The 19598-nt window shown below is 38.9% G+C and overlaps 1 protein-coding gene across 5 annotated transcripts in view; it reads right to left on the bottom strand.

The window, feature by feature from the left end:
- Window positions 1-19598, bottom strand: part of LOC127411844 (Golgi-specific brefeldin A-resistance guanine nucleotide exchange factor 1-like) — a 130010-nt gene that overhangs the window by 21718 nt on the left and 88694 nt on the right. For 4 of the 5 annotated variants that reach the window (XM_051647667.1, XM_051647669.1, XM_051647670.1 and 1 more), the window contains exons 10-22: window positions 19355-19572; window positions 16644-16812; window positions 16352-16563; window positions 16157-16255; window positions 15881-16075; window positions 15562-15754; window positions 15234-15374; window positions 14189-14277; window positions 13864-14066; window positions 11041-11164; window positions 7202-7327; window positions 5748-5830; window positions 3322-3558 (exon numbers count right to left, since the gene is read on the bottom strand). In XM_051647667.1, the coding sequence (XP_051503627.1) occupies window positions 3322-3558; window positions 5748-5830; window positions 7202-7327; window positions 11041-11164; window positions 13864-14066; window positions 14189-14277; window positions 15234-15374; window positions 15562-15754; window positions 15881-16075; window positions 16157-16255; window positions 16352-16563; window positions 16644-16812; window positions 19355-19572 (2089 nt within the window). The remainder of the gene's footprint in view (window positions 1-3321; window positions 3559-5747; window positions 5831-7201; window positions 7328-11040; window positions 11165-13863; window positions 14067-14188; window positions 14278-15233; window positions 15375-15561; window positions 15755-15880; window positions 16076-16156; window positions 16256-16351; window positions 16564-16643; window positions 16813-19354; window positions 19573-19598) is intronic. The other variant, XM_051647668.1, reaches the window with a different exon arrangement.

Here is a 19598-nt window from a genome sequence, read left to right as displayed (position 1 = left end):
AAAGTTTTTTGCATTAAAACAAGTCATAATTTAGTAATAAATGATCATTTTCCTTTGGCTTTCTGTCTGAAATGCTTGGTTTTGGCCTAAGCGCCTCCTTAAAACTCCAATGTAAATGCCCACCGTTATGATTGGCTAACATCATGCAGCCCCTCGAATACAGCTATTTTTGAAACTCAATTGGAAGAAACTGAATAAGCACCAAAACAGAGATCAAAATAGAGATCGACCGGGGCCTGGGTAGCTCAGTGGTAAAGACGCTGGCTATCACCCCTGGAGTTGCAAGTTCGAATTCCAGGGTGTGATGAGTGACTCCAGCTGGGTCTCCTAAGCAACCAAATTGGCCCGGTTGCTAGGGAGGGTAGAGTCACATGGGGTAACCTCCTCGTGGTCGCTATAATGTGGTTCGCTCTCGGTGGGGCGCATGGTGAGTTGTGCATGGATGCCGCAGTGGATGGCGTGAAGCTTCCACACGCGCTATGTCTCTGCGGTAATGCGCTCAACAAGCCACATGATAATATGCGTGGGTTGACGGTCTCAGACACGGAGGCAACTGAGATTCGTCCTCCACCACCCGGATTGAGGCGAGTCACTACGCCAGCACGTGGACTTAGAGTGCATTGGGAATTGGGCATTCCAAATTGGGAGAAAAAGGGAAAAAATAAAAAAATAAAAATAAAATAGAGATCGACCGATATGAATGTTTTAAATAACGATAATCTGTATGTTTACATATCCGATAACCGATATGCAGAGCTGATTTTTTTTTATCAATTCAATATTTTTTTTTTTATTTAATCTTTATTTTGGAGAGAAAATATTAAACAGAAAAAATGTACAAAAATTTTATATTACAATAATAATAATTACATACCATGTTTTTTATAATTACAACAACAACAAAAATAATAGGCAAAATAATTTGACAACCTCTGATTTCAAACGGAGAACATAAATAAACGACAAGGGAGTCATTGCATGAATGTAGTCTTCCATTTTATACTAAACCTACAGTTTAAAGGATTAGGTATTGTTTAATAGGCTAAAGGCAAATAGTTTGCTGGAATAAGTATACATTCTCAGGAAAGTGAAAACAACAAATACATCGCTGCGATTACAGAGTCCATCCCGAATGGCGTCAGAATTATTAATAATGTTTCGTTGGTCTTTAGATTACAGCAGCTGCCTCACGAAACACCTGCTGACAGAGCTGACATTATTTGTTTTACAGAGAGCAGCACATCTGCAGCTTATCTTGCAGCAAATTACATGCAAATCTCATCAATGCTCTAATTGTCATCCGACACAAAACTATTTTGGACATGTTCATTGTGACGAGTATTTTGCCCCACGGATGTCTGTGTTTACACAAAACTTTTACTCGAATGGTGTCGCAGAGATAATTAATTTACACAGAGCTGTAATCACGTAAATGATGATTCATAGCAAAATAAAGTATAATAGCAAATGTTAATATAATTTAGGGAATTTTAAACAAGGGGATCTTGTTAATAGCTGCACTGGTATACGGAGGCCATTCTGACATACGGCCAGTCATTCCACTGGAACATGAGCATCAACCTGAACAGCAACTTTACAAGACTAATAAACACAGCCAACAGAGAATTAAATTAAACCATCATATTTCCAACATACACATCCAATTTTGAGTTGATTAATGTGAAGAAATGTTACGTCTTTCAGGATTTGTCTTTACATGAGTTTGTCTCCGTTTCTTAGCGCTTAAACTACACATCAAGCATTTATCTCACTAGAGCATGAATGGCTGTTACATTTAATACAATTTATTAATTCAAGCAATACATTGCAAAGCAAGTTACTTTACCTGTCGACAACCACCAGCATTGTTTCCTCTCAAATGCACTGCTGCAATGGTCGTCTTGCGTGCAAAATCAGAAACTCCCACCAGATGGCGGCAGTTATCGTGGATCTGATATTACAAAAACGATATCCCGTTCCATTTTGCGCTGCACGCGATGGCACTACTACTGCCAAGTGTTTTTAACTGCCCCATCCTTCAATAACTGTTCCTTTGCAAAGCTTGAATTGACTGTTATTAGCCGAACACACAATCCACTCTAAAATACGCTGAAGACACATCCACATCCTGTTTCCAGTATCATTCCTTCATGTTTTCATACACCAACAACTAAAATAGCGCATATGGGCGAAAGAATGGGTCCATAACACGTTTGTGCTCAGCTGAATGACAAAGAGCTTCTCCTCTTTAGAGTTATAACTTGACACCGCATCTTTTAAAAGTGGCCCGAGATATGTATCAAGTAGTCAAAGACATCTGTCTGTGCACATTTATGTAGAAAAACATTTAAATCCAGACAGGCACATGAAGGTGTCCTGTGTAAGTTTTTGTTTTTGGCACCATTTGGAGTAAATTCTAGAGATTGTTGTGAAAATCCCAGTAGATCAGCAGTTATAGAAATAATAAAACCAGCCCGTCTGGCACCAACAATCATCTATGCGATTATATAGTCAGCCAATCGTGTGGCAGAAGCGCAGTGCATAAAATCATGCAGATACGGGTCAGGCGCTTCAGTTAATGTTCACATAAACCATCAGAATGGGGAAAAATTGTGATCTCAATGATCTGGGCCGAGGCATGATTGTTGGTGCCAGACGGGCTGGTTTGAGTATTTCTGTAACTGCTAATCTCCTGGGATTTGCATGCACAACAGTCTCTAGAATTTACTCCAAATGGTGCCAAAAGCAAAAAACATCCAGTGAGCGGCAGTTCTGTGGAAGGAAATGCCTTGTTGATGAGAGGTCAATGAAGAATGGCCAGACAGCTTCGAACTGACAAAGTCTACAGTAACTCAGATAACCGCACTGTACAATTGTGGTGAGAAGAATAGCCTCTCAGAATGCTATTCTGAGAAGCGGGTTGGCGCTGTTTTGGCGGCACGAGGGGGGCCTACACAATATTAGGCAGGTGGCTTTAATGTTGTGGCTGATCAGTGTATGTCAAAAGATCAAGGAAAATATGGTTCCTCATGTCATGGCCCCTTTAATATCTTAGAGATCGTTTTGCCCACAAGGCAGAAACACTGCTGATTTCCAGAGAACTGAGTTTACAATCATTTACCAAGTTTCACACATCCCGTGGTTATTTATAAACGTTATTTCAGCTCCATTTAACACATTTTACCATGTTTCAATCCATTTCCACAGAATTCAACAGGTTTCCCCCCAAAATCAGCACAGAAAATGTGCACATGTCCACAAGTAGCTTCTAGGCCTTAATATCGAATTTGCAATGTACTACTGTTATCCAGCTGGTCTTACCTGAACCCAGCGATGGCCTTCTTAATGATGACATCATCCAAGCTCTTGTCAAAAACGTAGGAGAGGGCGGCGATGGTGGGTCCCCAGGTCATGGTGAAAAGATCACGATCATAACTGCTGCCGGGCACATGGACGAATATCCCCTCAGATGTGGCCCCCCTGTGCAGGAGAACGCTCCACACATAGTTCTCTTTCACCAGCCCCGTCTGCTCATCGGGCATCACAATCTCTTCATTCCTGCAGGACAACACACGTTTATCTCAGCTTATCCCATCTGATCCACTGTATACATCATTAATGAGAGCCATTAGATCCATGCACTTAAAGACTGCGGACATGAGGGACTGTGGTTTATAACAGGAGGTACAGTTGAAGTCAGAAGTTTACATACACTTAGGTTGAAATCATTAAAACTAATTTTGTGCATGACACAAGTCATTTTTCCAACAACTGTTTACAGACAGATTGTTTCACTTTTAATTGACTACATGACAATTCCAGTGGGTCAGAAATTTACATACACTAAATTAACTGTGCCTTTAAGCACCTTGGAAAATTCCAGAAAATTATATCAAGACTTTAGGCAATTAGCCAATTAGCTTTTGATTATTGGAGTCAATTGGAGGTGTACCTGTGGATGTATTTTAAGGCCTACCATCAAACTCAGTGCCTCTTTGCTTGACATCATGGGAAAATCAAAAGAAATCAGCCAAGACCTCAGGAAAAAAAATGGTGGACCTCCACAAGTCTGGCTCATCCTTGGGAGCAATTTCCAAATGCTGAAGGTACCACGTTCATCTGTACAAACAATAGTACGCAAGTATAAACACCATGGGACCACGCAGCCATCAAACTGCTCAGGAAAAGACGCATTCTGTCTCCTAGAGAAGAATGTAGTTTGGTGCAAAAAGTGCAAATCAATCCCAGAACAACAGCAAAGGACCTTGTGAAGCTGCAGAAGAAAACGAGTAGACAAGTATCTATATCCACAGTAAAATGAGTCCTATATCGACTTAACTTGAAAGGCTGCTCAGCAAGGAAGAAGCCACTGCTCCAAAACCACCATAAAAAAGCCAGACTACAGTTTACAAGTGCACATGGGGAAAAAGATCTTACTTTTTGGAGACATGTCCTCTGGTCTGATGAAACAAATATTGAACTGTTTGACCATAATGACCATCGTTATGTTTGGAGGAAAAAGGGTGAGGCTTGCAAGCCGAAAAACAGCATCCCAACCGTGAAGTTTGGGGGTGGCAGCATCATGTTGTGGGGGTGATTTGCAGCAGGAGGGACTGGTGCATCAGATGGCATCATGAGAAAGGAAAATTATGTCGATATATTGAAGCAACATCTCAATACATCAGCCAGGAAGTTAAAGCTCGGTCGCAAATAGGACTTCCAAATGGACAATGACCCCAAGCATACCTCCAAAGTTGTGGCAAGGACAACAAAGTCAGCGTATTGGAATGGCCATAACAAAGCTCTGACCTCAATCTGATAGAAAATTTGTGGGCAGAACTGAAAAAGCATGTGCGAGCAAGGAGGCCTACAAACCTGACTCAGTTACACCAGTTCTGTCTGGAGGAATGGGCCAAAATTCCAGCAACTTATTGAGAGAATCTTGTGGAAGTTTACCCAAAAAATTCGACCCAAGTTAAACAATTTAAAGGCAATGCTACCAAATACTAACAAAGTGTATGTAAATTTCTTACCCACTGGGAATGTTATGAAAGAAATAAAAGCTGAAATAAATAATTCTCTACTATTATTCTGACATTTCACATTCTTAAAGTAGTGATCCTAACTGACTTAATACAGGAAATGTTTTCTACGATTAAATGTCAGGATTTGTGAAAAACTGAGTTTAAATGTATTTGGCTAAGGTCTATGTAAACTTCTGACTTCAACTGTGATAAATACTCGTGTTTTATCAACAGTAGCCTGATGTTCAAAGCAAACACAGTGTTACCGGTGAAAATGTTTTCACAAATTTATATTGTCAATTTATTTTCAAACAATTATATTAAACATGCAAAATTAAAACAGTTCAACATGAAAGAGAAAATATAACTACTATACATAACTTGCATTAACATTGATAGGCCGACAGACAGACAAACAGACAGAAGGCAGACTGACAGACAGATAAACAGACAGACAGACAGGCCGACAGGCCGACAGACCGGCCGACAGACCGGCCGACAGACAGCCTAACATACAGCTAGATAGGCCGACAGACAGACAGACAGATACAGACAGATAGAGAGATAAAGACAGACACATAAATACAGAGACAGATAGAGACAGACAGACAGAAAGAGAAAGACAGACAGACAGATAGATAGATCCTCAACACAGTACATTACAAAGAGCATACCACATGTAATTCAATAAATACAGTAAATTAAACAGATGAAATAAGTTACTTGATGGCATTATAGATATCTTCCAGCATGTCTTGATCAAAGTCATTCCCTCCATTCACTCCTTTCAGATTCTTCTTGAATTGCTAGACAAAAAAATAAAATAAATAAATAAAATAAAACAAACAAGGGGAGAAAACTGATTTAAATGCTTTCATTCCAACCAATTACAGCGACATCCTCTAACTATCGCCTTTCAAATTCAATAATTGACCTCGGTTTATTACTGCTGGTGTCACTTAATTGGTGTTAGTGTTAAGCGAACTGGTCTAAGGCCAACAGCAGCTCAAATAAACAAACACACGTCCACTGCTGAGTGATGGCGTTAAGCCACTGTTTTACTGCATACTTTCTTAATTGCAGGTAAAGCAAGGGAAACCTGAGCTCCCCCTGAGAAAGGGATGAACAGAAGGAGAAATAAACAGAGGAGTAAACAGAGGAGGACTGCAGGACTGCATTTTCCATGGCTGGAGAACCAGACCAGACACACACGCTAGCTGACACAGAGACAAGACAGCTGGACTCGTTGTCTGCCAAAAGCCCAGTCCTGCCTCATCTCCTGCTGCTCGCCTTTCACTCTGCTGCTACTTATCCCCTCTGTGCTCATGCTGAATACCTGCTGATTACCATTCCCACTGCTTGCTGTATTCCTTTACCATACCAATGTGCGATGATCTGTTTAAATGGATCTGGTGCTAATTTTTGGAAAATTTGGGATGTCCATGGGTGCTGTGTCTCAGTTCTTTTTAAAAGATGTCGTCATTCATGGCCTTTTATATTTCAGGGTCAGTTCTCATCGCTGTAATACAGTCCTTTTTTTTTTTTTTTTACTACAGTCAAAAACTATACTGTAGTGAATGTTTTGAACTATACTGTAGTGAATGCACAATGAATACTAATAGATGCATTAATATTTAAATATTATATAGAAATATATTCTATTTACATTTAAGTATAATTCAGTAAACTCACTATAATATTAATAACTATAGTATACAATATGAATAATACTATAATAACTATAATATAATACTACTTTTTTCCACATTACAGTAATGAGAATAAAACAAATTTGTAGTGCAGATAGGAGAACTGGAAAATATGTTTTGGAAAAAAAATTGTCATGAAAATAATTTCATAATAGCATGTTTGTACATGTTTAACTGCTGAGGTCAGCTTCTTTGTTTTTTATCTGAACTCAAAGCTCCAATAAATTGAGGCCGGTTCTTGAATGCACGTAAAAGCATGTCTTTTAGGCACGGCTGCATAACAGCAACCTGCATGGGTGGCAAATCTGGACAGATGGTTTCATAACCCACTTACATGTCTAGCACTTAATACACTTACACTGTTAAGTCATACAGCTGATACTGATCTCACTTAGACAGATTGTGTGTGGCCCTGAACATGTGAATGACTTCTGGCTGTTCCAATTGGTAGACAGAATCTGTACTCACCTCCAATGTCATGGGGATGTTCTGCTTTCGAACGTTATGGTTGTGCTGATCGGTGTTCAGCATGATTACCGCATAAGCCAGGGCAAAGCCAGCATCGTTTGTCAGGAAGGGATTACCGTTCACTTTCTGCACACAAGAGAACAAGGCCATAAAATTGTCCAAGACCGCAAGAATAGCATCATCAAATCACCTAATATGTACACTCATCTTTACAGACTCATTTACTGCAAGAAAAATATGAAAGGGCACAGTAATTCCTCTGGGATCACCTACCAGTGTAAATGTCAGACACTGAATCCATTCTAGTTTTGATACATTGCTGCATCAGGGAAGGGCACAACCCCCCCCCCCCTCCCATGTCTATTCAGAATAATCTCAAGAACTCATTCGTAGTGAATGAGAATGGAGAGTAAGAAAAGAAAGTACTATGAATACTTTCCAGGTCACTCAAAGAGAGCTGCTTTTAGCATGCGAGTAAGTGAGCATGTTGGAAATGTCCTAGCATTGCCTGAGCTGCTGTCTGCAAGGCAGGTGAATATATCTTCCCTGATTATCTGCATGACTAATGACCAGTGTTGAGTGCAATGGGTTTACAAAGTAATTACAGTAATCTAATAACTTGAGTTAAAAAAGTAATGTAACAAATTACATTTTATGTTCTTGAAATCAGATTGCAGTTACTGATTTTCAATTATGTTACAATTACATTTCTTGTCTTTTTTTTTTTTGCTACTATTTACATGGAATGCATTAAAAAAATTCATTATGCTCATAACGACTCATTGTAAGGAAGAAATTCATGGTGCTGAGTGAGTGTATGACTTGCGTACTGTACATGGAGGAAATATACACTCACTGAGCACTTTATTAGGCCCCGTTTCCACCTGGTATTACTATGCATCTCGGGTGATCCAATCACATGTGGTCAGGTGAGACACATCACTGTTTACACCTGGTCACTTAAATGCGTCTCCTGTGACCACTTGTGTTCAGATTTGGAGGGGATGGTCTCTGTTTCATGATGACATACATCAATCACTACGTCAGTGTGTTACTGCATGATAATAAAGAGCAACAAAGTCAGTAAAGACAAAGAAAGGGTGAAAAAAACGGCGTGCTGTTTCTCCCAGTTGGAGTTGAAATTTAATCTAATCACAAACACAATGTCAAGCAGAATTATCTGTTATTTTAGTGGATTACCTGTATTAAAGGAGCTTCAGGTGTTCGTGCTTGTCATTTGTGTTGATATCAGAAACACTAAAGAAGATCCATGAAGCACTCGTGTTTGTGTATGTATCCGCTTTTTAAAATTTTAGAATGGACTGTTATTTCCTTTTAAAATCGCTCGTAACCAGCAAACTTTAAACACTTGTTTAAGCGCAGCGGTTGATTGACAGGTGAGAGGTGGTGCTTCAGTGCTGCCAGGATGCATATAGGACGGATTAGTGTTCATACCTCATATGCGATGTGGTCACATGCGTTTTTGACTACATTCGTATTTGGTTTTTATTATCCGATCACAAAACGGTTTAGGCCCCGTTTAGACCTGTATTTAGGGCTGACCACATGTGATCAGATCAACCGAAACGCATCCTAATACCAGGTGGAAACGGGGCCTTAGATACACCTGTACACCTACATATTCATGCGATTATTTAATCAGCCAATTGTGTGGAGGCATTGCAATGCATAAAATCATGCAGATATGGTCAGGAGTTTCAGTTAATGTTCACATCAATCATCAGAATGGGGAAAAATTGTGATCTCACTGATTTGGACCGTGGCATGATTGATGGTGCCAGACGGGCTGGTTTGAGTATTTCTGTAACTGCTGATCTCCTGAGATTTTCACGCTTAACAGTCTCTAGAATTTACTCAGAATGGTGCCAAAAACAAAAATCAATCAGTGAGTGGCAGTTCTGCGGAGGTCAATGGAGAATGGCCAGCCTGGTTCGAGCTGACAGAAAGGCTACGGTAACTCAGATTATCACTCTGTAAATCTCAGAATGCACAATACGTCGAACCTTGTGGCGAATGGGCTACAACAGCAGAAGACCACGTTGGGTTTCAATTCTGTCAACCAAGAACAGAAAGCTGAGGCTGCAGTGGGCACAGGCTCACCAAAACTGGACAGCTTAAGACTGGAAAAACGTAGCCTGGTCTGATGAATCTCGATTTCTGCTGAGGCACACAGATGCTAGGGTCAGAATTTGGCATCAACAGCATGAATCCATTAACCCAGCCTGCCTTGTGTCAACAGTTCAGGCTGGTGGCGGTGGTATAATGGTGTAGGGAATGTTTTCTTTGCACACTTTGGGCCCATTCATAAAAATCAATCATCACTTGAATGCCACAGTCTATCTGAGTATTGTTGCATGCTGAATATGTGCATCTCTTCATGGCCACAATTTACCCATCTGCTAATGGCTACTTCCAGCATGATAATGCACCATGTCACAAAGCAAAACTCAAACTGGTTTCATGAACATGACAGTGAGTTCACTGTTCTTCAGTGGCCTTCCCAGTTAGTGGATCTGAATCCAGTAGAACACCACTGGGATGTGGTAGAATGTAGATTCACATCATGAATGTGCAGCTGACATATCTGCAGAAATTGCGTGATGCAATCATGTCAACATGGACCAGAATCTCAAAGGAATGTTTCCAACAAAGTGTGAAATCCATTTTCCTGTTCTGAGACCAAATGGAGGCTCTACCTAGTGTTAGTATAGTGTTCCTAATAAAGTTCTCAGTGAGTGTAAAAATGTTTAATTTGTTAAGTGGAAAACAAAAACTCTTCTGCGAAAAGTGTTAGTAAGGGGTTTTTAAACCTAAAATGTTTGTTGTATCCTAGATAGAGGATACGAACATTTGAGAATTTTTGTGAAAAATATTAAAAATGGGGTCCCTGCAAATACTGATGTCATGTGACATGTACATAAACTCTGGCATCAACTCGCAATTATTATCTAAATGTAACGTGGTAGCATTTTTTTGAGAAGGCAGCTGACCTCAAGGCAAATGTTCCTATCATGATTTCTACAAGTTGTACAATTAAAAATAAAAGTAATATTTTGAAGAAAAACATGAAAATGTTTGTTTATTTGGACACTAATGTGTTGGAAAACAGCAAATTCATTAAATTTTCATAAGTATTTTTATGTTCTTGCTCTTTTAAGGGTTAAAAGGAATAAGAAGACGACTGCTTTTTCCATGAAGTAATTAGTGAACTAATATAATTAAAATTATAAGTAATTAATCTGTAGTGGATTACTTCTTTTTTTTCTTTTTTTTTAGCACCTTAGCCAACACTGCTAAACACAGTACTGTCCTTGTAATGAATGAATAAGATGTTTTATGCTTGTTTGTATAGTATTTTTATTTAATATATAGTTTGCACAAATTACTGGATTGTAATCAAGTTAAAATCATTATTTCTCTTTATCTGGCAACAGACTGCAAATGCAATATTGCATACTTTTTTCCAAATATTTCTTCTTCATAAGTAATAAAAAAAAAAAAAAAAAATGTTAAGCGGAATAGTTAAGAATGGTAAATTCCTTACAATTTCCATCTCCATTTCCTTGATCTCGAACCAAAACACTCTTCCACTGTCCCTAATTACCTGATGACGGGGCCAGTTGGTGTTCAGGACTGCCTTGGAGTTTGGTAATGGAAGAACTGTAAGAACCCCTGTGTGTGTGTGTCTGTGACTGTATGACAGTAGCTAACCTACAACCTATTTAAAGAGCACGTCTGTGTGTTCCCTTTGATTGTATTTATATGTATCCTTGCCAATACGAGAGCATGAGTATGTTTGTGGCTGGCAGCTGACTTACATGCCAGTTGTCAGTGAAGGTTTCCAAGAGGCGATGAATGACAGGTGCTTCGCCAGGAAGACGGAATGCCTCCAGATACAAACGGAGCGCCTCGTCTATGCGCAGGCCCTGGAAGGTGAACGTGCTGGGGAACGGAGAGAGAAAGATGGCCTTAAAATAACTACTGACATTCACTTTGAGCTCAATCATTAAAAGTAATCATTAGCAAGTAGAGCATCAAAAGCTAGCAGCCCACCAACTGATTTTACCAGCGACTTTCAGGCATTTGCCCCATTTGCATAAACGTTTGACACATTTTTGGGGGGATCATTAGACCGTCTATGTCGATTCTTGTGGCCTCCATGAACAACAGATCACTTGGAATTTTTTTGTTGTTGTTGGAGGGTGGCTCTTGTGTCCTTGGCAGAGAACAGGAATTGTAACACTGAATCACTGAGAAATGTCAGAGACAGCTGTGTCATTGTTCACATTCCTATTATTTTTGAAAAAGATTCTCATTAGATTTTTTAAAACTGTAATACAGTAAGACTTTAACAGTACACCATTAAAAATACTGTAATACAATTACTTGTAGGTGCACGCAGTAATGTTTTGAATATGTCATCTTGTAATAAGACTGACACCTAGCGGCGTGGATGCAGCATCATTCAAATGCAATCATTTCAGTTACGGATACCATTGTAGAAATTCAATATTCACAGTTACCATGATTAATTAATCCATGTGTAAAAGTGTCCAATAACAGGGTGGTAACTGAGATTAAGCGAGTAGTATTCAGCTGGTCATGTGATCCTAACATGGCAGCCCCCATCAGGGGACCCTCTCCTTTACAAGGTTACTAATGTGACTGGAGTCTTCACCTGATTTGAGTGCTCATAATTTTTTACATATGTTACAAAATTACTATTCATTTTTTTAGGTGCAAAACTTTTTTAATGAGGAAAAAATTACTGAGTGCTCCTTTAAATCAGCATACAGTGCATTCAGAAAGTATTCAGACCCCTTAATTTTTTCACATTTTATCATGTTGCAGCCTTATGTTAAAATGCATTAAATATTCTTTTTTTTTTTTTTTCACATCAAACAACACTCCATACCCCATAAGACAAAGCAAAAAACTGATTTTTGATAATTTTGCAAATTTATTAAAAAGAAAAACTGAAATATCGCATTGACATAAGTATTCAGACCCTTAACTCAGTACTTAGTTGAAGCACCTTTGGCAGTGATTACAGCTTCAAGTCTTTTTGGGTAAGATGCAACAAGCTTTGCACACCTGGATTTGGGGATTTTCTGCAATTCTACTCTGCAGATCCTCTCAAGCTCTGTCAGGTTGGATGGGAACCGTCAGTGGACAGCCATTTTCAGGTCTCTCCAGAGATGTTTGATTGGGTACAAGTCCGGGCTCTGGCTGGGCCACTCAAGGACATTAACAGAGTTGTCCCTAAGCCACTCTTACGTTGCCTTGACTGTGTGCCTAGGGTCATTGTCCTGTTGGAAAGTGAACCTTAGGCCCAGTCTGAGTTCCTGAGCGCTCTGGACCAGGTTTTCATTAAGAATATCTCTGTATTTTGCTGCGTTCAGCTTTCCTTTAAACCTGACCAGTCCCCCAGTCCCTGCCGCTGAAAAACACCCCCACAGCATGATGCTACCACCACCATGCTTCACCGTTGGGATGGTATTGCGCAGGTGATGAGCGGTGCCTGGTTTCCTCCTAACATGACACTTGGAATTGAGGCCAAACAGCTCAATCTTCATTTCATCAGAGTCCTTTAAATGTTTTTTCATGTGTCTTGCACTGAGGAGAGGCTTCCGTCTGGCCACTTTGCCATAAAGCCCAGATCAGTGCAGTGTTGCAGTGATGGTTGTCCTACTGCGAGTTTCTCCCATCTCCATACATGATCTCTGGAGCTCAATCAGAGTGACCACTGGGTTCTTGGTCACCTCTTTACTAAGGCCCCTCTCCCTTGATTGCTCAGTTTGGCCAGGTGGCCAGCTCTAGGAAAGTCCTGGATGTTCTAAACTTCTTCCATTTAAGAATTACAGAAGCCAATGTGCTCTTGGGAACCTTCAATGCAGCCAAAGTGTTTTTGCAGCCTTCTCCAGATCTGTGCCTCGACACAATCCTGTCTCTGAGCTCTGCAGGCAGTACCTTTGACCTCATGGCTTGGTTTTTGCTCTGATATGCATTTTCAGCTGTGAGACCTTATATAGAAAGGTGTGCGCCTTTCCAAATCATGTCCAATCAATTGAATTTGTAGATTGATGTGAAAAAAAAATTATTTAAAGCATTTTAGCATAAGGCTGCAACATAACAAAATGTGAAAAAAATAAAGGGGTCTGAATACTTTCTGAATGCACTGTATTACAACAAACACTACAATGTATTTATAAATACCTTACAATGTAAAAAAAATATAGCATTGTTTATTTTTTCCCCACAAAAAGTAATGAGAATGAGATTTTTTTTACATAACGCTTATGTGATTTGAAGGGAAATGTGCTAAATTGCCATAAAAATAATCAATAAAAAATATTTTTTCTTATTTGTTTCTTTTGATTTAGGGATTATAAAGACAAAATGCACGCACACTACCATAGCTTGCAAAATCAAATAAAAAATGTATTAGCGATGTTTCGGTCACATGAATAATAGCTCGCACCTCCCTATAACTTCTCAGGTGTGCGAGGTTCATTGATTTTTTGATTTAGGAATGAAATTTGACATTTCCTTTGACATTGGTATCAAGGTGTTTTAAGTTGGTTAGTGGGCAGCTGGCCTTACCTTTGCACCAAGAAACATGTTATAAAGAGGAGGTTTACTTGACAAAACTGTCCAGTAGGTCGGTGTTCTTGCGATCGCTTATAAACTCTCCGATCATTTTCTTGTCCAAACGGGGGTTCTCCCTCAGCCATTGAGCCACCTCATTATTGTCCATGGGGATGCTGAGCAGGCCTTTCTCCTGCAGGAACTGAATGCCCTTTTTCGGCTTCTGATTGAACTGCTCTGTACCTGTGATCAGAAGCTTTAAAGTACAAAAACAACAAGAAAATGAAATTTAAGGACAAATTTAGAAGCAAGTCGAATGAGCTATTAATATTCCCAAAACCAAAATTTTAAAGAACAATCAGATGAAAGTTTGAGCACCTTTTTCTTGTTCTTGATCTCCAGAAGTTCTTGAGAGTCCGGAAGACAGCTGGTGAAACGCTGTGGCTTCTTAGGGCTTTTCTTTTCTGCTTGATTAAGACAAAGAAGCATTTGGTAACTCTAATTCCTTTAAAGTTTATAGTGAATCAATGAGTTGGTTGTGTTAAGGGCCTTTCATTATTGTGTTTAAAGGAATGTTCCGGGTTCAGTACAAGTTGAGCTCAATCGACAGTATTTGTGACATAATATTGATAACCACAAAAATAAATTTTGACAAAAAAAAAAAAAAAAAAACACAAATCTGGGTTCCTATGAGGCACTTACAATGGAAGTGAATGTGGCCAATCCATAAACATCGCTCACTGTTTCAAAAGAATAGCCACAAGATGTAAACACTGTACATGTAACATTATTTTAGTGTAATAAAATCGCTTACTGATGTTTTCTGTGTAAAGTTATATCCAATTTTACAACTTTGTTGCCATGACGATGTAATGTTAACCCTAAAACCCTAAAATGACTGAAACAACGATTTAAACAACTTTACAGCTCAAATAATACAGAGTTTTAAAAAAATAATTAATATGTTTTTATAAAATTATAAGCTTCACATTTCTGCCTCCAAAAATTTGCCATTGTAAGTTCCTCATTGTAACCACGGTCTTTTTTTTTTTTTTTTTTATTTTTATAAAAGGAGGGACAAGTTGATTTTTTTTTTTGTGGAATCAATATTATGCCACAAATGCTGACGATTGAGCTTTACTTGAATTGAACCCAGAATATTCTTTTAAAAACAGCTAGGTGCAGCGCAATGGAATAAAACAGAATGCAGATATCTCGAAATGCGTTTTTAAAACTTGTTTTTTATAACTGTTTTCAACTTGACATCTCAAATACTACACTAAAAAAAAAAAAAAAAAAAAAAACAGCTAGATGCATTAAAAACAGGTCAAAAATAGTGAAGACACATGCAAGAACCTTTCCTGTGTGAACAGCCCCTTATTTGTTTATTGCATTTCACAGGCAAAACGTTAAAGAAAAATACCTGAGTCTGTGTCCTCCTGGTCCTGTCTGCCTAATCTCATTTCCTCTGCCATCAAATACCCACTGGTTGGAGGACAGGCAGCCCACGCCTCAGACACAACAGCATTCTGCCCATTAAAACTGGGGACAGATTTGCCAGCCTCTACATTGAGTAAACCAAAGAAGAAGAGTTTTTCATTTTGAGAAATAAACAATGGAGCTCTTTCTTGCAATACTACAACAATTCTGATCGCCATGAAAATAGCATGGAAGCTGGCAAGGCATTAAAATCACTAATAAACAATCATCAATTGTGTCAGTGTTTATTCTGGGACTCCAATTCTGCCAACCTGTGGTTGAATCTGTAATGGTGTTGCTCAAACTTTCTCCTTCAGCAGTTGTTGATTCTAATTGATCCTGCTGTGCTGCGCTGTTGAGAACTTTGGCCTGACAGTGAGCCTCTGTGCTGTCAATCACAGTCAACAGAGCTTCAAGTGACAAAAGATGGGTTGTATAGAGCTGCCCAGACACTGGAAAGGCATTCTGCAAAACCATACAAAAACAAAAATTAAGGAAGGTATGGTGCAAAAATGGGTTTTATGCTTGTGAAATTGTAGTAAAAGGGCTCCTGGAAAAATAATCGGACATCTGAGGTTGGAGCAGGCTCACCTTGGAGAGCAGTTTGGTGAGGTCCTCAAACAGGTTGGAGCAGTAGAAATCACAATCATAATTTATGTAAAGCTCGGTGACAAAGCTGGGGATTCTCCAGATCTGTACGATGGCCTCCAAGGCCATTTCCTTCATCTCATAGGGCATTTTAGGGTTTTCTGAGGTAATGATGTCCATCAGCTTCTTCAGGTACATCTGTGGGACATGTACAAAGAGTGACTTCATGTATCTGTGATGGTGTTCATTTCCCCACTGATAGATTATTCAGTTACATACCTCCAGCTGAAACTTGAGATGTTCTCGCATGCTTTCAAAGAGAAGAAAGCAAACACGTATGGAGGCGGCGTACAGATTCATTCTGTCCACGCTTAACAACTGCAACGAGACACAGAGAGAATGTTTACGACAGCTGAAAACATACCCGGGAACCTCACAAGATTCAAAAACTCCAATCAAACTATGAGCACTCACCTGTATTAGGTGCCTACATAGCTCGTCTTTGACCAGGCAAAGCAGTGACTGGTAGGGGGCGATGTGTGCGGCTTCTAGGGCCACGTTCAACAGCTGCAGACCCATGTGCATCATCACATCTGAGTTATGGCGGTCATGTGGGTTGGTGAGGGAGATGAGGAACCGGAAGAGCTCTTTCAAGCATGGAAGACCGTACGGGATTAGAGCAGCACCTGGAAAAACACAGTCCAATCACATTTCCAGGTAGCCAAAGTGATAAGGATTGTGGGCCTGTTTTAAGAAGCTCTCCTACCATCTTTTTGGGTGGACTGCATGAAGCGCACTCCTCTGGGGTTGACGTAGTCCATGTCGTGGACCGATGCCAAATCAGACTGCTCAGCCAACAAGTCTTGCTCTTCCAGGACTTCAGGAATGGACTCCACTGAGGCTGACTGGGAACGCTCCACTTCCCTTCCCTCAGACTAATGGCACAATACACCAAACCATCAACCATCAGAACTCAACAATCAGTTCTGAGGCTAGCTGTAAGGAGTTTCTTAGGATCTGTTCCAAAACTTAGTAAGCTGCCTCGCTGTCTCTTGCCTACGTAGGCAGATGTCTTCTATGGAAGCATCTTAATTGAAATGGAGACTCATAAGAGACCGATTTGGAATGCTCTACATAGGCAGCAGCTCTGTGCATCATTTAAATAGTGCTTCTCACGTACAGTGCACGGGATACTTGACAACTGATTTCAACAGAGGTGAGGTGAGAGGAACAATGCAATACTCTAAAGAGCATAAATATACAAAGCACCAGTTTTGGGTAAATTACTCAAAATAAGTAATCCACTACAAATAACTAATTCTCTAAAAACATAATCAGATTACTTTAATGATTACTTAATATAAAAACTTATCATATTACTAATTATTTTACTTTCTAAATCTCTTTTCCTAGAAAAGTTTTTGGTTTTCCTCAAATTCAAAATGTCTATATTTCCTCATTCATTGTCGCACACCCCTCAGCTGTCACAGTAACACTAAGAGACGTACATATTAATTCATATTTTAAATGTATTATACATATTACTTTAGTGCAAGTAATGTACAAGATTTTAAAGATTACAAGAATTTAAAATGTAATGTTTTACATTTCTTTTTTGACTAAAATGTAATTAAATGACAGTAACTAACTACTTTGTAATCAGATGCATTCTGGGATCGCCTACCCGGGGAAGGATACATATGATGATACTTTAGAATTTGCCCAAAATGAGGCATCTTAGGAGACAGCATAATTAAGATACCTACCTTTTGGAACAGCCTTCACGTTGGGAGCGCGCCTATGATGCCTAAAAATAGGGCCGATACACCATGGATGCCCCCCCATGCCCAATGAAAATAATAACATGTTCTAAATTTCTAATTTTTCTTATACAAAGAATATTTTGTGAACACTTTATTGTAGGGCTGTTAATTTAACGCATTAATTCAGAGTGATTAATTATATAAATAATAATGCTTAAAAATACGCAATTAATCATGTTTCTGGATCGTAATAAAGAACATTCCTTCTATATAAGCAATTCAAGCATGGAGTACCACCTGTTTTCTCTAAGGGGTAGTAAGCGAGACACAGCGACCTAAAAACGGTATGTTTATGACGCAAAGCACCCGAGACGCTCCAAAAGCATCTGTCAGATGCATGTGTACATTGACGCACCCTTAGACAAGCCATCATAATAAATCTTGGACTGACTGACGAATTCAAGTGCAAAATGGATTGCTGTGAACTGTAGGCCAATGAACGGCTTATGTTCAATAATATGGAAATAAACGATATATTGCATTCTAAAACCACTTTTTGTATTGTATTTTTTAATGATTAACTTGTGTGCTTTATAAAGTAATGCATATTAATTTATACATATTTATATTTATATATATTATAATTATAAATATAATTTTATAATTATACAAAAATAAATATTTATAATTTTTTATCATTATTTATTGCATCATTGTTATTTGAGGGGCATTCTCAGCAAATATTTATGTATGTGATTAACTACGATTAATTACATTAATTTATCGCATACCATGTAATAAATTCGATTAAAAATTAGGCCTCTATGTACTTTTGAAATATGAACTGAAGCAAGATAAGTATTAAGGCCTACTAAGGCTTTTTCATTAAACATGCATGCAGGACATTTTGAAGTTCTCCATAGATTCTGTATTAGTAGCTGTGTGGCAACAAAGTCTAATGGTAGTTTTCATGAAATACTTTTGGAAAATGTACATGCCCTGTGGTGTGACATGTTATAGTCCTTTATATTGTAAGGCGATATTAATTTAGACACATTTTTTTTTTCACAGGACCATTTAAAATGAACTAGTGAAGGAAAAACATTTATTACAAAATTATGAAAAACTTAAAAGAAATGGTGACCAGTGACAGCACCTAAAATACACTTTCCCTTTTACATTCTTGTAAATTTTATAAAAAATAAATAAATAAATAAAAAAGTAATCCACGGACACCTTATGCATCAACTACACAACATTTTACAAATGTTAAAAATTGTGGTTTGATGTGGCCCCTTCCTGTCTAAAGCCTAATTTATACAAATGGAAGAAGCCAAACTTTTTTCCCCCTGAATGAACTAAAGCACCCTGGGTGAAAGAAGCCATTTATACTATGCGGAAAGTCATTTTAAAATTATTTTGTTGAGGAAAATAAATAAAATGTCATGTTCAAACAACACCATGACTAGTTTTAACCAGTCATCAACGCATTTCCACTAGCCAAATTTTCCTAGGTCAAAAATGTCAGGGATGTGCGCGAAATCACCAAACACATTAACAGAACAAAAACGTCAGTGCATTTCGTCGTCATTTTCAGGAGGACAAAAAAAAACTCAGTAAGTACAAATTAGCTTTAAGTGGGCAGCTCTTTACCACAATAAACTGCGAAGTGGATCAGACTTGATGCCGACAGTCAAGAGAGACCAGGGGTTACCTGTGATTCTAGTCTGCCTGGCTCAGCTGAAGGTGTAATGGGAGTGGTGGCCAATGAGCTACACTGCTCCAGGTCTGTGAGATCTTCCTTAGATGTGGTTTTAGAGCCAGTGTCCAGGCCACTATCAGTGGTGGGGCTGGAGATGGAGGAAGCTGCACTGTCTGAACCAGGAAACGCAGTAGAACCTCCACTCTGCTGCTCAATGAATGGAACTCCACCTGCATAAAGACACACTGGGTTGAGG

The sequence above is a fragment of the Myxocyprinus asiaticus genome, chromosome 21, assembly GCF_019703515.2.
Source record: "Myxocyprinus asiaticus isolate MX2 ecotype Aquarium Trade chromosome 21, UBuf_Myxa_2, whole genome shotgun sequence".
Lineage (NCBI taxonomy): Eukaryota > Metazoa > Chordata > Actinopteri > Cypriniformes > Catostomidae > Myxocyprinus > Myxocyprinus asiaticus.
This window is presented reverse-complemented; position numbering and strand designations above follow the sequence as displayed.